Raw genomic sequence first — 14,648 nt, 5'->3', positions numbered from 1 at the left:
TCAGCTCTCTGAAAGTTAAGAGAAATGTGAAGTGTATGTCGTGGTTGGCTTTGCCTTCAGCCCAGTCCAGAGTGAACTTTTGTGTTACGATGGTTTTACCAATGCCGGCCACTCCAGTTGTCATTATTGTTCTGATTGGTTGATCTCGTCCAGGTAAGGGTTTAAAGATGTCTTCACAGTTGATTGGTGTTTCCTCCATGGCTGGTTTCCTGGAAGCTGTTTCAATCAGTCTGACCTCATGCTCTTTGTTGACCTCTCCACTGCCTCTCTCTGTGATGAAGAGCTCTGTGTAGAAGTCATTCAGACCCGTTGGATTTCCTGCTTTAGGGATTCCCTCAGACACACACTTTAACTTCTTCTTCAAATTAGACTTGATTTTATGTTGGCACTCAACAGCAGCAGAACCTACATGGGAATGAAGAGAAGACATCAGATAGTGGATGGTGACATCACTTGAAGCATGTTAATATTTCCTGATAAATGATCAACTTCATAGTATTTACTGACTTCTTTACTTGTGGTTCGAGAAGCTGGTCGTAACAAGGAATGGATACATATTTTTTTCTTTTTTGTTTGTTATTTACACAGAAAAATCATTGGTCTAATGATAATAACAATGATAGTGAATCAGTTGAAATTAACTTCATATGCTGATATAACAAGATAGTGATGCATCTCTTCCACTTATTCCACTTATAGTTATTCTGCTGTTGATTTGGCATTTATTGTTTAACATTCTTTATCCTGATGGACGCACCATAACCTTTCATATCTGGATCAAACCATTTAACTTCATACCCCACAATAACACTGAATATCTGGATCAAATCATTTAACCTGATACTCCTACAATAACCCTACATATCTGGACCAAACCATTAACCTGATCGAACCACAATAACCCTATATATCTGGACCAAACCATTTAACATGAAACCCCCACAATAACCCTGCATAACGATCAAACCATTTAACCTGATACCCCCACAATAACCCTACATATCTGGATCAAACCATTCAACCTGATCGACCCACAATAACCGTTCGTATCTGGATCAAACCATTAAACCCCCAAGAAGAAAGATATCTCCACATTGATGAATTATAAATGAAGAAATCTCTTAACACTAAATTGTATTATGTTATTTAGTCTGAACAGAACAAATAAGAGTCTCATACTACTCTTTATAATATACATTTTCATTGTTTTCAAGATAAGAGTCTTCTGCGCTTCAAAATAATTGTCTCCTCTGTTTTCAAAATAAGAGTCTCTTACCGCCCCACAGTGTGTCGGCCAGTTCCTCCTGGTTCATCTCCATCAGGCAGAGCTTTGTGATGTCCACCACTCCCTCTATGGCGCGCCTCCTCTGCTCCTCGTTCTTAGCATCCACCTCCTCCTCCTCCCTCTGACCCTCTGAGCATTGTGGGTAATCTGAGAAGAGATCCCTCCAGAGCTTCTTCAGCTCCTTGTCTAGGAAAGCGTGTGCGTTCTCCTCAGCCCTCTGGAACAGAACAAACATCAAGGAGGACTTTACTCTGAACTCACTGAGGACATCAGAAGCATCTGTCCTGGATTCACGTCCCGCTGGTCTAAAGAGGGAAGCCTGGAGACGATGAGCACCACAAGAGATGCTTTCTGATGTTCATGTAGAGCTGAAGTCAGATGACTTGGTGGACATTTACACACCTTGATCAGCTCTGTTTGATGCTGCTGTACAGACTGAGCACTGGTGACCTTTGACCTCTCCTGGTGTCTGTAGAGAACACACACACACACACACACACACACACACACACACACACACACACACACACACACACACACACACACACACACACACACACACACACACACACACACACACACACACACACACACACACAGTGTTGTTAACGGGGGGGAGGGACCGTACCGGACTTGTGCTGAATTTTGACGGGGGGGGGGGGGGGGGGCTATGATATATGGGCTATCATGACACGGCTCTTCTCAATGCCGTGGAACGCTCCGTTCACCTGCATGGGCCCTTCTATTGTCCCACTTAACGTCAATATTACTCTGCATGTGGAAGGGAAAATAGCTTTCTTTGTAATTACAATAATATGCGGCTGTATTTTCAGAGACCCCCACAGATGTTTGAGTTTGCTGCTTTCATGGGAGCCAGACCTCTCTTTATGGGAGCTCAGCTCCCACTGCCTCCCACCTAACTCCAACCCTGGCTATAGGTCTTTCTACACTGCCGAGCCGGTTCGGTCGCAGCTTGGCACGCCCGGCGATTTCACCTTCTTACCTCAAGTTTCCTGTGTCAAACCGAGGGGGTCTAATCCCCCGTTCGTCACGGCGCGGGGTTTCTTGGTTCACTGGGGAAGGGGGGGCTGCGCACGGAGTCTCTGACCTCTTTAGAATCATTTGTATTATTGCGTACTCCCGAATGTTTTCATTTTTTTATGAATGAAGACACCCGCACGCAATAATGAGTTCACGTCTGAGTGGAGACTACAAACGCGATTAACTATGGTCTGGGATGTTCGTTACTGTCTAGACAGGGTCCAATAAATAGTGGATTTCATCACAGCCTCACCGAAGCGCCTACAGTGCTTAATGCAAACAATCGCAACAAAAAACGCCTGCAGAAATTCTCCACCCGCTGGACTCAGCATGATGCAAGTCTAGTAGCCGATGTCTTCTGTCATTGATCAATATGAGGACATTTTAACCAGAGCGATGGAATCATTTGATTTTATTATACGCCTTGTGACGTGGCGTTTGATCGGTACATTTCGGCTGCGCATGTATTTTTGGAATTTTTAATTGCTGCAATAAATGATGTTGTTGTTGACTTCTAACATGTCTCTATCTTTGCTGTTTAAATCTAACAGTAGTCTATGAATAATATATCGGCGTAACCACTGTTTTTGGTTGCGAAATGGCTCAAGCTGGCATTCCGTGGTATTGGATGTGTTTTAATAAAACGCATCCAATACTAGGAATGTCCGCTGGTGACGCCACTGAGGCTAAAGTAGGCTAACGATGCTCTTAGCATCCTACAAGTACCCCTGGAGTCCTCGTTAGCTACGAGCGGTTTCACGACGTTCGTTACCCAACGATGCTTTCGGGAAACGATGTGAAAACTGTACGATGCTCGTACGACGCACTTCACGATCCACTTAGGCTAACGATGCTTTCGGTAAACTGGGCCCTGTAAACATCAGTATCAGTAGAGTCTGATAACAACAAACCGGTCTGTTTTCATCGTCTGTTTGAAACTCCTACCTCTCCTCTCTGGAGGGGCGTCCATCTTTAAGGTCAGGAGGTCTATTCATAGACTGGTCACTCTTCATGGAGACACAGCTGGGTCCAGGGGAGTCTGCTCTCTGCTGCTGCTCTGGGCTTCACAACACACACACACAGCTGTTACTAAGAGTAATGATGGAGTCATGATGTATCACTGCTGAGCTCTGAGATGGACAACCGTCTCACACACACACACACACACACACACACACACACACACACACACACACACACACACACACACACACACACACACACACACACACACAATCTATTGTTTTTTCCTGACCTGTAAACATCAGTATCAGTAGTCTGATAACAACAAACCCGTCTGTTTTCATCGTCTGTTTGAAACTCCTACCTCTCCTCTCTGGAGGGGCGTCCATCTTTAAGCTCAGGAGGTTTATCCATAGACCAGTCACTCTTCATGGAGACACAGCTGGGTCCAGGGGAGTCTGCTCTCTCCTGCTGCTCTGGGCTTCACAACACACACACACACAGCTGTTACTAAGGCCCCGTCCACATGAAACCGATTTCATGGCGAAACCGCAAAGGTCTTGTACGGTTCGGGCCTCCGTCCACACGAAGCCGGCGATTCCACTGACCGAAACCGTAAACTTCTGAAACCACCGTCGGAGGTGGTTTCAAATCTACCCGGTTTCATTTTGGATTCGTGTGGACGCCTGAAACCGACTGAAACCGTAAACCATGAAGTCATCGCCCCATCCCTCGACCCTCTAGCCAATGACTGTTAAGCCTGCGGAGTCTCAGAACTCATAACAACAAAGATTTCTGGAGCAGAAGCAGCGCCCCTTATGGGCCTGGCTTGTGTACTACAGCGTTTCTACAGATCTACCCGGTTTCACTTGACTCCGTCTTTACGGAGATACTCCGAAACCGGATAGATCGAAACCGTTTCGATCGGTTTCGCCTGTTTCGGCTTCGTGTGGACGGGGCCTAAGACTAATGATGGAGTCATGATTAGGGATGGGGATCATTAAAATGTATTGATATCGATACCATTTTCGATACTCCTTAACGATCCAAGTCTTTATCGATACCACTATCGATACGTTTCTATTAATTGGCGGAAATACAAAGCGTTTTAAGTCATGAGGAAAATATTAGGAAATAACTGATTGAATTTTAAATTAAATATGTAATTCTTAATAAATATTGACATCAGTAGTTTTAGTTATATAAACTAAAATGATTAGAGCACTATACAACTGTATTAGTAATACAGAAACATGAGTAATACAGTATTACTCATGTATCTCACCCAAAACTCAATTGACCGTTTCTTTATGTTGCATTTGAACGCATCATGATAACAGTCGTTTTACTGAGCCAACCTCAACACATCGTCACGCAGCTCACCTGAAACTTTGTTTACTTTTTAAGATAACTAGCTTGTATGCTACCGATTACAACACAGATTTCACGATTGGATGACTATTTTTAACTGACGGGACTATAGCGACAACGTCTGTGTGTGCGATTACCGCTGGTACTTTGAGTGGATGATTGAGACAGGCCCGTCTGTGGTGCGACAGGAGAAGGAGACAGTCTTATCAACTCGGAGACAGTCGAAGGTACTGCATTTGGTCTTTATTTGATGCACAATGCTAATGTGCTAGGCCATTGAGGTTGTGTTCCCCCCTTTACAATAAATGATGTTCGCCCTTTTCGCCCGTTCAGCAACCCCTCGGGAGCAAAGCTAACTACCAGACTTCACTTGTTTTACTTGTAATACCTGTTTGCTTACAATTCCATTCAAAAACATTGGTGGACACGCTGCAGTGATTGGATTGATTTGATTTAAATGCCGTGACGCGACTCAAGGGACACAACATTACGTTACAGGACAAAAAAATATATAAATGAAGGACGGGACTCGATAGTGGTATCGATAAGCACAAACAGTAAAGATTTTCGGGTTTTGAAAACAGTGGAACCGGGTCTTTGATAGAACCGGGTTTAGATCCCCATCCCTAGTCATGATATATCACTGCTGAGCTCTGAGATGGAACACACACACACACACACACACACACACACACACACACACACACACACACACACACACACACACACACACACACACACACACACACACACACACACACACACACACACACACTATTGTTCTTTCCTGACCTGTAAACATCAGTATCAGTAGAGTCTGATAATAACAAACCGGTCTGTTTTCATCGTCTGTTTGAAACTCCTACCTCTCCTCTCTGGAGGGGCGTCCATCTTTAAAGGTAGCAGGTATATCCATAGACCAGTCACTCTTCATGGAGACACAGCTGGGTCCAGGGGAGTCTGCTCTCTGCTGCCTCCTTCAGAAAAACAAGAACCATCAAGTTAGGATTTGTGGATGTCGTTTCATTTGATCATTTATTGCAGGGCTATTCAACTACTAACTCATGACTTTTGATTTCAATAATCTTTCTCAGTTTATTGGATTGGAAATTTAAGGGGGGGGCAGAAAAAGTTATTGTGTCATTTAAGCACTTATTTGTTGACATAAAAACATTGAAGTACCCTTCATACTGTGCATAGAGTGTTTATTCACAATGCGTTTAGCTGACATAGAAAATAGAACAGTCAGTTTCTACATTTCTACACAGACCTGGGTTATTCTACATGGATCATTTCTTTCAACAAATCACTTCACCTCCAAAGTTAAATTCAAACAGATTCAATAAATGGGCCGTTTGAAATACATTGAACCTTTAAACATTAAACCTGTAAAGTCTGCTACAAGTCGTCTTCATATTAATTTCATTAATTTGATCGCTGGGTCCAGGGGAGTCTGCTCTCTCCTGCTGCTCTGGGCTTCAACGCACGCACGCACGCGCACACGCACGCGCACACGCACGCGCACGCGCACACACACACACACACACACACACACACACACACACACACACACACACAATCTATTGTTTTTTCCTGACCTGTAAACATCAGTATCAGTAGTCTGATAACAACAAACCCGTCTGTTTTCATCGTCTGTTTGAAACTCCTACCTCTCCTCTCTGGAGGGGCGTCCATCTTTAAGCTCAGGAGGTTTATCCATAGACCAGTCACTCTTCATGGAGACACAGCTGGGTCCAGGGGAGTCTGCTCTCTCCTGCTGCTCTGGGCTTCACAACACACACACACACAGCTGTTACTAAGGCCCCGTCCACATGAAACCGATTTCATGGCGAAACCGCAAAGGTCTTGTACGGTTCGGCCCTCCGTCCACACGAAGCCGGCGATTCCACTGACCGAAACCGTAAACTTCTGAAACCACCGTCGGAGGTGGTTTCAAATCTACCCGGTTTCATTTTGGATTCGTGTGGACGCCTGAAACCGACTGAAACCGTAAACCATGAAGTCATCGCCCCATCCCTCGACCCTCTAGCCAATGACTGTTAAGCCTGCGGAGTCTCAGAACTCATAACAACAAAGATTTCTGGAGCAGAAGCAGCGCCCCTTATGGGCCTGGCATGTGTACTACAGCGTTTCTACAGATCTACCCGGTTTCACTTGACTCCGTCTTTACGGAGATACTCTGAAACCGGATAGATCGAAACCGTTTCGATCGGTTTCGCCTGTTTCGGCTTCGTGTGGACGGGGCCTAAGACTAATGATGGAGTCATGATTAGGGATGGGGATCATTAAAATGTATTGATATCGATACCATTTTCGATACTCCTTAACGATCCAAGTCTTTATCGATACCACTATCGATACGTTTCTATTAATTGGCGGAAATACAAAGCGTTTTAAGTCATGAGGAAAATATTAGGAAATAACTGATTGAATTTTAAATTAAATATGTAATTCTTAATAAATATTGACATCAGTAGTTTTAGTTATATAAACTAAAATGATTAGAGCACTATACAACTGTATTAGTAATACAGAAACATGAGTAATACAGTATTACTCATGTATCTCACCCAAAACTCAATTGACCGTTTCTTTATGTTGCATTTGAACGCATCATGATAACAGTCGTTTTACTGAGCCAACCTCAACACATCGTCACGCAGCTCACCTGAAACTTTGTTTACTTTTTAAGATAACTAGCTTGTATGCTACCGATTACAACACAGATTTCACGATTGGATGACTATTTTTAACTGACGGGACTATAGCGACAACGTCTGTGTGTGCGATTACCGCTGGTACTTTGAGTGGATGATTGAGACAGGCCCGTCTGTGGTGCGACAGGAGAAGGAGACAGTCTTATCAACTCGGAGACAGTCGAAGGTACTGCATTTGGTCTTTATTTGATGCACAATGCTAATGTGCTAGGCCATTGAGGTTGTGTTCCCCCCTTTACAATAAATGATGTTCGCCCTTTTCGCCCGTTCAGCAACCCCTCGGGAGCAAAGCTAACTACCAGACTTCACTTGTTTTACTTGTAATACCTGTTTGCTTACAATTCCATTCAAAAACATTGGTGGACACGCTGCAGTGATTGGATTGATTTGATTTAAATGCCGTGACGCGACTCAAGGGACACAACATTACGTTACAGGACAAAAAAATATATAAATGAAGGACGGGACTCGATAGTGGTATCGATAAGCACAAACAGTAAAGATTTTCGGGTTTTGAAAACAGTGGAACCGGGTCTTTGATAGAACCGGGTTTAGATCCCCATCCCTAGTCATGATATATCACTGCTGAGCTCTGAGATGGAACACACACACACACACACACACACACACACACACACACACACACACACACACACACACACACACACACACACACACACACACACACACACACACACACTATTGTTCTTTCCTGACCTGTAAACATCAGTATCAGTAGAGTCTGATAATAACAAACCGGTCTGTTTTCATCGTCTGTTTGAAACTCCTACCTCTCCTCTCTGGAGGGGCGTCCATCTTTAAAGGTAGCAGGTATATCCATAGACCAGTCACTCTTCATGGAGACACAGCTGGGTCCAGGGGAGTCTGCTCTCTGCTGCCTCCTTCAGAAAAACAAGAACCATCAAGTTAGGATTTGTGGATGTCGTTTCATTTGATCATTTATTGCAGGGCTATTCAACTACTAACTCATGACTTTTGATTTCAATAATCTTTCTCAGTTTATTGGATTGGAAATTTAAGGGGGGGGCAGAAAAAGTTATTGTGTCATTTAAGCACTTATTTGTTGACATAAAAACATTGAAGTACCCTTCATACTGTGCATAGAGTGTTTATTCACAATGCGTTTAGCTGACATAGAAAATAGAACAGTCAGTTTCTACATTTCTACACAGACCTGGGTTATTCTACATGGATCATTTCTTTCAACAAATCACTTCACCTCCAAAGTTAAATTCAAACAGATTCAATAAATGGGCCGTTTGAAATACATTGAACCTTTAAACATTAAACCTGTAAAGTCTGCTACAAGTCGTCTTCATATTAATTTCATTAATTTGATCGCTGGGTCCAGGGGAGTCTGCTCTCTCCTGCTGCTCTGGGCTTCAACGCACGCACGCACGCGCACACGCACGCGCACGCGCACACGCGCACACACACACACACACACACACACACACACACGCAATCCTCCTGACCTGTAAACATCAGTATCAGTAGTCTGATAACAACCAACCGGTCTGTTTTCATCGTCTGTTTGAAACTCCTACCTCTCCTCTCTGGAGGGGCGTCCATCTTTAAAGGTAACAGGGATATCCATAGACCAGTCACTCTTCATGGAGACACAGCTGTGTCCAGGGGAGTCTGCTCTCTCCTGCCTCCTTCTGAAAAAAAAGAACCATCAAGTTAGGATTTGTGGATGTCGTTTCATTTGATCATTTATTGCTGGGCTACTCAAATACTTTCTCATGACTTTTGATTTCAATAATCTTTCTCAGCTTATTGAAATGGACATTTAAGGGGGTGGCAAAAAAAGTTATTATGGCACTTAAGCAGTTACATGTTGATATAAAAACACACAAGTACCCTTCGTACTGTGCATAGTGTTGATTCCCAATGTGTTTAGCTAACATAGAAAATAGAACAGTCCGTTTCTACATTTCTACACAGACTCTTCATGGATAATTGGTTTCAACAAATCACTTCACCTCCAAAGTTAAATTCAAACAGATTCAATAAATGGGGCCGTTTGAAAGACATTGAACCTTTAAACATTAAACCTGTAAAGTCTGCTACAAGTCGTCTTAATCTTAATTTCATTAATTTGATCGCTGGGTCGAGGGGAGTCTGCTCTCTCCTGCTGCTCTGGGCTTCAACACACACACACACACACACACACAAATGCACACACACACAAATGCACACACACACATACATGCACGTACACGCACGCACATGCAAACGCACACACACACACAATCTATTGTTTCCTCCTGACCTGTAAACATCAGTATCAGCCATTGAGTGGTCACTCTTCATGGAGACACAGCTGGGTCCAGGGGAGTCTGCTCTCTCCTGCTGCTCTGGGCTTCAACACAACACACACACACACACACACACACACACACACACACACACACACACACACACACACACACACACACACACACACACACACACACACACACACACACACACACACACACACACACAGACCTGTAAACATCAGTATCAGTAGAGTCTTATAACAACAAACCGGTCTGTTTTCATCGTCTGTTTGAAACTCCTACCTCTCCTCTCTGGAGGGGCGTCCATCTTTAAGCTCAGGAGGTTTATGCATAGACCGGTCACTCTTCATGGAGACACAGCTGGGTCCAGGGGAGTCTGCTCTCTCCTGCTGCTCTGGGCTTCAACACAACACACACGCACACGCGCACACACACACATACACACACACACAAGGGGGGGAACAGAAAAAGTTATTATGACATTTAAGCACTTATATGTTGACATAAAAACACTGAAGTACCCTTCGCACTGTGCATATGGTGATTATTCACAATGCGTTTAGCTAACACAGAAAATAGAGCAGTCAGTTTCTACATTTCTACACAGACCTGTGTTATTCTACATGGATAATTGGTTTCAACAAATCACTTCACCTCCAAAGTTAAATTGAACCTTTGAACCTTTGAACCTTTGAACCTTCAAACATTAAACCTGTAAAGTCTGCTACAAGTCGTCTTCATATTAATTTCATTAATTTGATCGCTGGGTCCAGGGGAGTCTGCTCTCTCCTGCTGCTCTGGGCTTCAACACAACACACATGCACACACACACACACACACACACATGCACACACACACACACATGCACGCACACGGACACACACACAATCTATTGTTTCCTCCTGACCTGTAAACATCAGTATCAGTAGAGTCTGATAACAACAAACCGGTCTGTTTTCATCGTCTGTTTGAAACTCCTACCTCTCCTCTCTGGAGGGGCGTCCATCATTAAAGGTAACAGGGATATCCATAGAGTGGTCACTTTTCATGGAGACACAGCTGGGTCCAGGGGAGTCTGCTCTCTCCTGCTGCTCTGGGCTTCAACACACACACACACACACACACACACACACACACACACACACACACACACACACACACACACAGCTGTTACTCAGAGTTAGGGCTGGGACGACGCGTCGACGTAATCGACGACGTCGACGCATAAATTACGTCGACGCGAAAATTGCGCGTCGATTTAAAAAAAAAAAAAAAAAAAGATGGGCGGCGCCGGAGCGTAGTAGCAACGCGAGTGGCTCCTCAGACTTTCATAAGTGCAAGGCGCCACGCACTCGTTCCTCTAAAGTATGGGAATTCTTTAATGTGAAATGAAACGATTCCGTGATATGTCGTCTTTGCAAAATGGAGATGACTTTCCATTCTAGCACCACGGCAATTCACCAGCACCTGAAGAGGCGTCACCCGGTAGCAGCTGCAGATGACTGAGCACCGTAGAATTCTAAGAATGCATTACTTTGCACTTTTATTTTGGAATTTAAAGGCAATAAACATGTATTGAAATGTTAAGGAATTCAGATATGTAAATCAACATGTATAAATTGCTATTAGTCAATTAATGGGGAGATAATCGAGAATCAAATCGAAATCGAATCGGACTGAAAAAATGAATCGTTAGATGAATCGATGCATCGAAAAAATAATCGCTAGATTAATCGTTTAAAAAATAATCGTTTATCCCAGCCCTACTCAGAGTAATGATGGAGTCATGATCTATCACTGCTGAGCTCTGAGATGGACAACAGTAGTTAATAATGACCCCCACTATATTTATTTAAGCAATAGATCACGCCAGGCTGTGGTATGCGCTCATTATACCACTGTTAAGGGGCGTTGTCCGGCCCCGACGCGCAGGAGGTAGAGCAGTTGTCTTGTAACCGAAAGGTTGCTAGTTCGATCCCCAGCTCCTCCTAGCTGAGTGTTGACGTGTCCCTGAGCAAGTTAACCCAAACTGTCGCCTTGCATGGTTGACTCTGCCGTCGGCGGGTCAATGTGTGTATTAACCGATGTAAGTCGCTTTGGAAAAAGCGTCTGCTAAATGCCCTAATTGTAAAGTTTCAGAATGTTGGTCATGGTGTCAGGCCAATTATGATCTAGGGACTTCATTTATAGATCAAGTCAACCCTCCTCGCGGCCTCCGCCCGGCCGCGGGCTACGGATCCCTTAGCTAGTCCCACCCACTCAGAGGAGGACTCTCCTCCTCCCTCCCGTTGAGCCCCATGTTATTCACCGGCCGCCAACACTTTCGGGGAAATGAATGGGAGGCAACGGAGGCTGAGGGAGGAACGTCCTCCCTGAAGTAATTATCAATAGGAGATAGGGGGTGCTAATGTCCCTTTACCGAGGGAAACGAACATAACATAAATACAAAGGCATTAAAGTAGTCCTATTTAAGGGCATTAATTCATCAGTAGTCAATCTACCTCTTTTATTCTCAACAATGTTAAGGACGATCTTCCTCCTCCTCATTGGAGAAGCCTCCACTGGTGTGTAGTCATGCGTGTGTGCATGGGTGTGTGTGTGTGGGTGTGTGTGTGTGTGCATGGGTGTGTGTGTGTGTGTGTGTGTGTGTGTGTGTGTGTGTGTGTAGTCATGAGTGTGTGGGGATGGTTCAGTGTGTCTATGGGGGCTCGTAACAGCCTAATGTGATCTACTGTTGCAGCGACCGGGGATGTTGGGGTATGCCTAGATGGGAGCCAATGAGCATTAGAGTCTGCGAACGTTAAAGTCTTAAAGGGAAACTGTGTATAAATGACTCCCATCTAGTGGTACAATTGTATATTGCATTCAAACTAATAGTGCTCGCTTGTTCAAAAACTACGGTGGGCAGTATGTGGCAAGAAGCTGTGTCATGACATCCAATACTACCTCATCGAGTCATTCGAGTGATGATGAGGTTCGTTATTTCAAATTGCATTGAATCATTAGCGTAAGCTAATGATGTATGAGTAATTACTCCTCGAGCAAGATAGTGAATTATTTCAGTCATCATTCACGCTGGCTCAGAGAGAAAACGCATTTGCATTTCCTGTACCACGTAGTGCTTTTTGTCCCTCTCGGCAGTTTATAGAACGGAAGAACATGGAAGCCTCCATGAAGCCTACCCGTCCTACGTTACTACATATTAATTATTCTTCGCTCAGGAGGATAAGTGAGATTTTTGGCAGAGCTAATTTTACACCAATGAGGACTTATTTATGAATGAATACGTTGATTTGAGGTAATAAATGACTTAAAATATTACACAGTGTCCCTTTAAACGGGGTGTTTTAACTAATATATTATACTATGTGTTATTCTATTATAGTATTATTTTGACATAAAAACGCTATAATATTCCGTATAGTAACAATGGGAAAAACGGGGCTGGTATATACTAGATATGTTCATTAATATGTATATTAAAGTATGTAGTATGTATGTAACCTATTTCGACCTAACCTATTAACGTTAAAGGTTTTGTCTTAAACTGTGGATATGTCTTATATAAACGTCAAATTATCTTGTGTGAACCTTGTCCAGTCTCATATCTCTCTCTCTTATTCCATTCAATGAGATGTTAACTGATAACATATAGGCTTTTGGTTGTGGTAGCAGCCATGGTGACAATGGCTGGCTGCCACGGGTCGCTCATTCAGCCATACCTCTGGTTGGTTGCGACCTACCGTATTGGTCCGAATATAAGACGACCCTGATTATAAGACGACCCCCGTTTTTCAACACAAACATTTCGAAAAAAAAATTTGCAGACCACATTTGCAGAACAAAGAACTTCATTTATTTTCTTAATAACAATATCAAAAACACAGTGAATTAAACACTTGTTATATTAATGACAATAATAATAATGCCAGTAAAGGCCACAGCACTTTCAAGGCAAAATATGTCCAGTATGATTCAAAATGAATATCAAGCAATAATCAAGCAACATTGTGAATATTTTTAAATAACAGAGAAAATACAGGCCACATATTTAACTAAACTAAACTAAAATTCACCAAACTTCTCCTCCGATGTCTCTCTATCCCTCACACGCGTCCTCTGCCCCGCTGTGTTCGCTCTCGCTGTCATCGCTCCCCAGCTGCTCCGCTTCCAGCGGCTCTGTCACACTAAATTTGTACCGGCTGCCAAATTTGTACCGGGCGCGTCATCCATACGTAATCCATTCCAAACCTGCCTGTCAACAGACGATCGCGTCGTCCGTTGCCGGGCAGGTTTAAAAGAACATTCGCGCTCATGTTGCCAAGGACGAAATAACATGATACAGTTAACGGATCTCTAGATAATGTAATGTTTTGTGGGTTCCTTAATAAACACACGATGTATCTTGAAGAGAAGGGCTTTATATTCATGACCCATCCATGAGGTAACATTAACCCGCCTTGTCACATTCTTAACCCGGAACAGACATCCACATGCAGCGCGCCAATCCAACTGCGCATGCTCCGTGTGACTAATAGCTGATGTTGATATCATTACAGATAACACTTGTTTTTACTTTATATTTGTTTTGTATTTAATTTTTTAATCAAATTTAGCAAGTAAACTGAGTGTTTAAAGCAGGTCAAGGACGAAATAGCACAATACAGATAACGGATCGCTAGATAGAAGGTTCGCGAATGTTCACGTCATTCGACGCGATCGTCCGTTGCCAGGCAACGGACGAAGCGATCATCTGTTGCCAGGCAGGTTTGGAGTGGATTACGTATGGATGACGCGCCCGGTACAAATTTGGCAGCCGGTACAAATTTAGTGTGACAGCTCCTCCCAAAGCGCGTTTTCTCTGACGTATTCAAAAACTCTCCGGTCAACCTCACTGAAACGACCACTTTGAGGACCACGGTAGGATTTGCGCTGACTGTTGGC

The 14,648-nt window shown here is 43.6% G+C and overlaps 2 protein-coding genes and 1 long non-coding RNA gene across 3 annotated transcripts in view; 1 reads left to right on the top strand and 2 right to left on the bottom strand.

Annotated features, from left to right (window-relative positions):
- The window catches only part of LOC132455344 (protein NLRC5-like), a 227,474-nt gene that overhangs the window by 38,909 nt on the left and 173,917 nt on the right, over window positions 1-14,648 (bottom strand). The window lies entirely within an intron of this gene.
- The window catches only part of LOC132455346 (NACHT, LRR and PYD domains-containing protein 5-like), a 132,662-nt gene that overhangs the window by 57,456 nt on the left and 60,558 nt on the right, over window positions 1-14,648 (bottom strand). The window contains exons 9-11 of the mRNA XM_060049158.1: window positions 9,987-10,103; window positions 8,967-9,080; window positions 3,272-3,388 (exon numbers count right to left, since the gene is read on the bottom strand). Coding sequence (XP_059905141.1) covers window positions 3,272-3,388; window positions 8,967-9,080; window positions 9,987-10,103 — 348 coding nt within the window. The remainder of the gene's footprint in view (window positions 1-3,271; window positions 3,389-8,966; window positions 9,081-9,986; window positions 10,104-14,648) is intronic.
- The window catches only part of LOC132455451 (uncharacterized), a 31,247-nt gene that overhangs the window by 7,426 nt on the left and 9,173 nt on the right, over window positions 1-14,648 (top strand). The window lies entirely within an intron of this gene.

The sequence above is a fragment of the Gadus macrocephalus genome, chromosome 4, assembly GCF_031168955.1.
Source record: "Gadus macrocephalus chromosome 4, ASM3116895v1".
Lineage (NCBI taxonomy): Eukaryota > Metazoa > Chordata > Actinopteri > Gadiformes > Gadidae > Gadus > Gadus macrocephalus.
This window is presented reverse-complemented; position numbering and strand designations above follow the sequence as displayed.